Source organism: Antrostomus carolinensis, unplaced genomic scaffold, assembly GCF_000700745.2.
Source record: "Antrostomus carolinensis isolate BGI_N321 unplaced genomic scaffold, ASM70074v2 scaffold20140, whole genome shotgun sequence".
Classification (NCBI taxonomy): domain Eukaryota; kingdom Metazoa; phylum Chordata; class Aves; order Caprimulgiformes; family Caprimulgidae; genus Antrostomus; species Antrostomus carolinensis.
The window spans coordinates 15,460-23,853 of record NW_010287950.1 but is presented as its reverse complement, the minus strand read 5'-3'; the positions used below and the strand labels follow the sequence as shown (position 1 = coordinate 23,853).

The window sequence follows — 8,394 nt, the reverse complement described above, 5'->3', positions numbered from 1 at the left end:
GGCTCATCCAACAATCTGTCATTGGTTAAAGGTCTCGTTGCCTTGGGGACCAACCTTGAGAGGTGTCCCAGCTCAAGGGGAGATCACTGCCATGCAGCCACACTGTCTAGCAGGGAGACCTCAAAGAAGACTCACTTAGGCTGTCATATTTATGGGATAAAGTGTTGGCTTGTAGTCAAATTACACATGATGGAAAAGGTATGTGTGAGACTCCTTGTACTCACAACTTGCTTTGATCCTTGATAAATGAGCCATGGAAAAGCCACCTGCTATTCATGTATTGTTGCCTGATTGGTGATCCAAGCTTATATGCACCGATGCTCACTGTGTCACTCTGCTTCTTTGTGGGTTTTCAGAGAACAGATTGAAACCAGGGGAGTTCACAGCCCAACCACAGCTCAGGCCTTTACCTCCTTTGGAGCCTGCTGAGAGTTTGGTTAAGGGGGTTGAGTGCATCTGTCATTCTTGCATAAGCCCAGGAGCATCTGACTGGAATTGATTTTCAGTTGGTGACAGGTTTTTTTTTTGTGAAAAATGCTTTAAAAAGTGGCTTAAAGGTGATCCACAGTGTACATCTGAGTTTCAAGAAAAATCTAAAGCCAAAGATTTCAGGTAAACCTATTTTCCTAAACAATGTTTGGGATTACATTTCATTTTTTTCCTTCTTTTGCCAAAAGCCAAACTCATAACTACTATTCGATGAAAATTAACTCCTGACACTCTCCCTTTCCATCAGTGTAAGGTGTCTGCTGGTTGTTTGGTGAGGTTTGGTCCTATCTGATATTATTGTCCCCCAGTGAGGGCATATCTTACTGCAAATTTGTGGTGGCCTCTAGGCCTTTTCCAAGTCTGATTCGGCATGACATCCAACTTGAAACTGCAAGTGTGGAAGTTACAGCTAGAACAGATGGCCTGGAGCCATGTCCTGACAGGCACCAGATGGGTTGTCTGTCGGCAGTCCACAGTAGGCATGGGAGAGGTGGAGGAAGGAACTGTGTCCAGTTCTGGGCCCCACAGTTCAAGAGGGACAGGGATCTTCTGGAGAGAGTCCAGTGGAGGCCACAAAGATGATGAGGGACCTGGAGCATCTGCCTTATGGGGAGAGGCTGAAAGAGCTGGGACTGTTCAGCCTGGAGAAGGGAAGGCTGAGAGGGGATCTGATCAATGTCTATAAATATCTGAAATGTGAGTGCCAAATGGATGGGGCCAGGCTCTTTTTGTTGGTGGCTGGTGACGAGACAAGGGGCAATGAACAAAAACTGGAACACCAGATGTTCCAGTCAACCTTAAGTGAAAACTTTACTGTGAGGGTGACGGAGCACTGGAATAGGCTGCCCAGAGAGGGTGTGGAGTATTCTTCTCTGAAGATGTTCAAAACCCACCTGGACGCTTTCCTGTGTAACCTGCTGTAGGGAACCTGCTTTGGCAGGGGGGTTGGACTAGATAATCTGAGGTCCCTTCCAACCCCCACCATTCCATAATGCTGTGATTCTGTGAAGCCAGATCTGTGCCATCTCTAGAGGACACCTTAAGACCCACCACTGTCAACAGAAAGCTGATCGGGAAGACAATGGGAAGCTGGGAGATGTCAAGTTGTCATATTCTTATGTGTGTAGAAGGGAAAAGCCCAGAAGGTATGCAGATTTCCCTTTCCCCACAAATTTTTTTCTCAATTTCACCAGCATCTCTGCATTGGCCAGGTAACAATCCAGTAGGTACTTCAAAATAAGGAGTTTTGATTTACTGGTTGGCAGAAAGATTCCCAGTAATACAGAAAAACTAGTCTGTAATGTAGGAAGAGTTGAACAGAACATTCAGAAGTGGATTGGTTTTCCAACAGAAATTTTCATAGATGAGATCCATCGGTCCCCTTCCCTTGATTTTTTTTTTTTTTTTTTTTTTTCTGGAGTGTAAAATCTTAAAAGCTACTGAAAATTCAGCTACCAACTAGATAGATGGAAGAGATGGGGAGTGAAGGAAGAATTTCTGAACGTGGAAGAATCCACCCAAAAACAATGGCAGGACAATATTGGGGCAATAACAAATTGTGAGAGGTAATGAAGTGACAATCAAAGATGTGGTAACTGCAGCTTTCCTCTCACCTCTGACATTGCAAATCTTTCCCTCTCAGACGTAGGCAGACTCTTCTCCACACAGAGGAGGCAGAGGGTGGAGCTCAGTGCCTGTATAAATTATATGTGTTCTTCAGGTGATTTCAGCAGCAACAACAAGCTGCGAGCGTCTCAGTCAGCTGACGGGTCTGTTTTACCCACGTTGGGTTTTCTGTTGCTGTCGCCATCTTGCATGCCATGGGGAGCCCACCAGCCAAGGTAAGAGAGTTGTAGCTCCGTGCTTTGTTGTGGCCCGGCACCTTGCTGTTGGGACTTCCCTGCTCCAGTTCTCGCCAGCAAACTCCCTCCTCTTCGCATCTGCTGAGATGTAGAGAGACAAACTGCTGCTAGCGCGATGCGGCAGGGTCATCTCAAACTTTGTGAATTTAGTGTTTTCCCCTTTTACCTCACTGTAGCTAAAATTAAAGTGAGCTTTAGCGAAAACACAGCGAAAATGTGGCCCTTTTCTTTTATCGGGAGGTGTACGTGCTGGAGTGAACACTGGGAAGGAAGAGAGGGCTGGCCTTGATGCGTTTACCTCAGTGTAAAATGCAAGTGCTTTAGCCCTACTGCATGCTTTTCTCAGGACAGCACATGTTCATTTCTTGCCCCAGCTGAAAAAACCCAGCAGCTTTTTCTAGCAACAAACCATAATTTATATTACTTTAGCTGCAGGGGAGTTCTAAAGAACTATTTGGCTGATTTAGCTATCTTTAATGTAATGTTTACAGCGTCTGTGATTCTAGTGGAAGTATTTCATGTCTGGACTCGAGTTTTCTGATAGTAAGTTCCATTCAGAGATTTTAACTGATAGTTTTTAGTAGAAATCAACAGAGTTATTAGCCAAGAGTTATTTTCTCATGTATATCTTGAAAAAATAATAGACGCGGTGTCTGAAATGCAAGATATGAATTTACAAACTAACCGTTCTTCATGTATCAAACCCTATGTCAGATTTTGCAACAAATAAAAGAAATAGGGCATTCACGGGTGAGAAATATGGTGAGAAATAATATTGCCTACTATAGGGAATCATTAAGAATAAAGAATACTCACTATTCTGGAATACTGGTACCATGGTAGTATTTGCAAGTGAAGTTAAAAGATCAGGAAAATATCAGTAGCTTGAACAAATAGCTCAAAATAGATTAAAAATATTCAAACTTTGGATGCTCAGGACAAAGAACATAAATTGTGAATGTAATGTACTTTCTGGATAAAATTTGTATCTAATCTATCTACCTGTTAGAGCCAGAGCTATCTATCTGTCTTAAATATAAATATTATCTATCACTTCTAAATATCAATAAGATAATTCTGGATCTGATAGATGAGTAGATAGCTTAGGTATAATTTTATCTACAAAGTCTCAATTACAGTGAAAGTTCTTGCATTTCATCCTAATGCTGCAACTGCTATTCCACGAGTAGAGACATACTCCTGGTTAAGAGGGAACACAGCCAAAAGGTTAGAGTACAAGCATAGCTTCAGGTCAGAAAGCTTTTGTTCCTGGGGAAAGATAGTCACTCAATACTACAGGTAGAACAGAGTGTGGGTTTGGTTTTTGTTTTTTTTTTTCTTTTATATTAAAAAAAGCAAGTTGTTGAGAAAATGTGGATACCTTGAACTATCTAGAAGACCTACTGAAAGTCTTCCAGTTATTTTTTTTACTGTTTAAAAAAGCTACAAATTGGAACAGAATTGATGGACAATATTAATTTACAACTTTCTGGGAATGCTTTTGATATTTATAACAGTGTCTTTTCTTCTACTCAGGCAAGAATAATCCATCTTTAGCAGATTTATTTTGTGAATTACAGAAAATATCTAATGTGGTAAAATACTCTGAAATTCTGTCAATACAAGGACCCGAGGGACCCGCTCATACATGTAAAGAGATGACTGATAGAACATAGAATCATAGAATCATAGAATCATAGAATGGTTTGGGTTGGAAGGGACCTTAAAGATCATCCAGTTCCAACCCCCCTGCCATGAGCAGCGACACCTTACACTAGATCAGGTTACTCAAAGCCTCATCCACCCTGGTCTTAAACACTTCCAGGGAGGGGGCATCTACAACCTCTTTGGGCAACCTGTTCCAGTGTCTCACCACCCTCACACTAAAGAACTTCTTCCTAATATCTAATCTAAACCTCCCCTCTTCCAGTTTAAAGCCATTCCCCCTTGTTCTGTCATTAACTGCCCTAACGAAAAGTTCTTCCCCGGCTTTCTTATAGGCCCCCTTCAGGTATTGGAAGGCCGCTATAAGATCTCCCCTAAGCCTTAACATGAACAGGGGATGCATCCCAAATCCACAATGACTCTTAAAACAATCCATTAGTGATAACATGAAATAGCAGTAAATGTTTGTAAGGCAAATTAAATTTACTAACTGTTCAAATTCCAGTAATAACATTTTAAATATTTGTGATTCCCAAGGAAACGAGGCTTTCACAGTCATGCTCTCTTCTTCTATCCCCCCTCCTGGCTTTGGTTATTTCTTTGGTCAGTTGCTTTTCCCAGCAGAACTTTGCATTCCTCTAATTTTAATGAAAATAGGCAGCTGGTTGGAAGAGCAAATTGCTAGCAGTATTCTCACTGATGGAGGGACTGATAAACTCACTCATATTAAATGTTAAAGAATCTATGTGGAAGAGAGTGCTTTGGAACCAGACTGGTCATGAAGCTTTTTTATAGTTTAGAAGTTTATAGCTTTAACCTTAATTTGATAAACAGCCAAGTTGTAGTTGAACCAAATCCTCGGTATCTAAAATAAAATAAATGGTAAGAATATGCCCAATCATTACATTGGGTGTGAGATCTTGTATGTAAGATATTGTACTGCTTTTATTACACCACTGGAGAAAGAAAAAAATAATCTGTGGAAGGAAGTGATTATTCATGTCTGAAAGGTATTGATAAAGCTGAGTGATAAATCCTACTGCTTTCTACAGAATGTCAAAATACAGAGAGCAAACTCCTCATATAAAACTTCTTATAACTTGGTGTTATCCTGTGGTGATAACACTGCGCAGAGAACTGCTTAGGTTTGGTGCAGGGGGAGCGAAATGCTGAGATTCCAGTCAGCCTTCCACATGTACAAACCAAGGACTTTTTTTTTAGGAAAGGAAAGGAAAGGAAAGGAAAGGAAAGGAAAGGAAAGGAAAGGAAAGGAAAGGAAAGGAAAGGAAAGGAAAGGAAAGGAAAGGAAAGGAAAGGAAAGGAAAGGAGGAAGGGTGGTGATGGGAGGAGGTTCCCACATTTCCAGGCTCTGCAGAAACTACCCCCCTAGAAGAATTACCTTCTAGTGAAGGTAATCATGAGGTCTTGTTCTAGGAGCATCATGGAGGGGCAATAAGGGGTAAAAACAAAGTATGAGCTGTTGGTAGGTTTTTCTTCTTTTGCTGCCATACAAAGACCATTTCAGGAGGCTCCTCATTATTGACAAGCTTTGAGAAGATTTCATACTCTCAAAGTTCTCTTTTTGGGATGAAACCTCGAAGTGACTAACTGCCTGTAAACAGGAGAATTATGCGTCCTCCTGAAGCTGACTGACATATGACTATTCTCTGGAAGCCAGACAGTAGGCCAGCAAATGTATATTATTACGGTCAATGAGATGTTGGCAACAGATGTGAATATTTGGTTTGTTAAGGTTTGACACAGCTGTGGCAATTCCGCCATGCTAGTTTTATCTCCCGTGTATTGACTTTTCTGTATTTTAGACCTGAAATGGCTCCCCCAAAACTTGCTTTGGGAATAGAGAAATGTAGTTTAGTGCTAGATGCTATCAAGTGAAAGGAAGTTTGTTTTTTGTTTGTTTGTTTGTTTTTTAATTTTTAGTCTACTCTTTGGGACACTGGACATGCTACTATTTATTCATCCAGAGGGTTATTATCTCGGATGCAAACATACACAGGTAGCTGAATCTTGCGCTCTGTCATTGGCCTCAATGTGGCATTACTAATTGTCTAGCAAAAATAGAATGATGCACTTCTGGGAAAGCTGCTTTTGACTAGATATTTACAGAGAAGTTTTGTTACTCTCTGTGTGCCCATGTGGGAAACTATGGTTCTCCCAAGGAAGTGAACTAAAAAGAGCAAGACCAGTACAGCTGCAAGACTGTCAAGAGCTGTCTGGATATGGTGTCTGTGCTTATCAATTTGCATTAATCATGAAATTACATGTTGTTTTTCATGTTATGAAAATAGCAAGTGGTATCTCTAATGTAATTATTTTTTCTAGAAGGGTGTTCTGGAGTCCCAGCACTTTTGGGCAAGGATGCTATTTTAGACACCTAAATCAGACCCTAGTAGTCTGCTCTGGATAACTGTAGAATAAAATTAACTCCACCTTTTTCTGATGAAAAAGAAAAATTATTCCAACTCTGAATGGCTATCACAGGCAGGAGTAATTGCAGTCTTGAGATCAGATGGCTTCTGGCTTTCCCTGGGATCTGCATGGCCCGTAGGGGTTATTACGGCCACATTTACCTGTCTGAACCTGTTTATCTCTTACCCTGCAACAACACAAGGACTAAGCGTCACCAAATCAGAAGTAACAAACAGTCATCTTTGATCATGTTTCCATCGGTGGGCAGATGTTGACATATTTAAGTGCTTGCTGTTGAAAAGGGAAGGGAGGAGGAGTGAGGCTCTCTGGCTGTAGTGGGAGAGGATGAAAAAATGACACCTATCAAAACTGAAAGTACTCAGATGATGAACTGTGGACACACCATTTTTATAAGCAGTTAAGAGCTTTTCATCACAAAAGGTTCAAAGCAAATTGTATACCAACATCTATTTCTCCAGTGAAGGCAGACTCTGAGAATGATTTGAGCTTTGGTTGAGCAAGGGGGAAGTTGATTACAAAATAACATGGAATTAACATATTAATTAAAAAGTCAGCCCTGTAATTGGCTACATAATCCAATATTTCATGTTAATGAAACCCACTAGGAACGCTGACTGAGTGTTCCAGTTGGTACTTCTATGTTAAATAATTATTTGCCCAGGAAAATTAAAGTCAAATTCTTTCAGTGGGCAACTGGAATAACATGGAAGTGTCCCAGCTGGAACTTGTAATGCCCACAATGCATTAAACTCAGAAGATTTTAAATACATCAGTTTCAAATTGAATGAAAACATAATAGAAACAGTTCTTGTCATGCAACAACAAATATGTCTTGCTTTTTTATCCAAAAAGTGTTTCAATCAAGCATTAAGAGGCTGAGAGAGAGTAATCTGTGATTTTGTGGGTTTTAACAACAGGGTTTCTCTGCTCAGGGTGACTCTTGAATATTAATCTGAATTTAAAAATGTTGTAACTTTAAAAGTGACATCATAAAATTTACTATGAAGCCTTTATTTTGATGTGCTAATTAACAGTTCAAATTATATCCATTTGATGCAATTTACCTCTAAAGAAAACTGAATGAAACTGAATGAAGGCTATTCTCATCTTTAATAAACATGTCCAATAGTCTCCACCTCATTTTAAAAGAATTTCAGATTAACTGTAGTGAGTGACTCCTATAGAGAAGTTCCTCCTTCCCCAGCTCTTTGTATCTCCAAAGTCAATCATTTCAGTGTCAGGAAAATTAATCACAGTGCTAACTTTGAAAAGAAAATTGTCAAATTATTTCATTACAGTGTAATGGGATACTCTCATTTAGACGTATAGATATGGTGTTTCAGTCAGTGTGTAGTTTAAGCTGCCATTCAAACTAATGAAACACTTCCAATGTGGTGTGGCCCTGTTTTAATTTATTAGTGGTAGCAGGGCTGTGTGTTATTATTGCTTATTACTGCTGACATGCAGTGCTAATATGCAAAAAAAAAGTAGATAAAACACTCAACAGAAAATTAAAAAGAAATGTAAATGTTCCAGTTTGAAAGAAGAAGGAAATATTTTCCTGCTTTTAGAATTAAGATTGTCACGTGTCTGTATATGTGTGTGAAACATCAGTCTTATCAGAACATCTTTTGAAAACGGCAAATATTTTCTGACCAGCTTAGGTTGGGAAGCTTAATTCTTTGTTCATTAGGAACAAGTAACTTGAAATAAACGTTACGATGATAGCTTGCTTATGATAGAAATAAATCTCATGTCTGGAAGGAAAGGGGTTCCATTCCCATTAGATATTTTCAAGATACCTAATGATGTGGGATTCTGTGATATTATGCCTCCAAAGCAAGGCACTTTTTTCTTCATCTGAAGGGTCTCTGCTGGGCCTGTGGTCTATTCACTCTTAGTCAGTAGTGAATTCCTCTAGATACCT

At 39.9% G+C, this 8,394-nt stretch overlaps 1 protein-coding gene across 1 annotated transcript in view; it reads left to right on the top strand.

Annotated features, from left to right (window-relative positions):
- Positions 1–2,303: 2,303 nt before the first annotated feature.
- LOC104522653 (cytosolic phospholipase A2 beta-like) overlaps positions 2,304–8,394 on the top strand; it is a gene marked incomplete at its 3' end in the record, with an annotated part of 21,335 nt that continues 15,244 nt past the window's right edge. The window contains exon 1 of the mRNA XM_029084255.1: positions 2,304–2,330. Within this exon, the coding sequence (XP_028940088.1) occupies positions 2,310–2,330 (21 nt within the window). The remainder of the gene's footprint in view (positions 2,331–8,394) is intronic.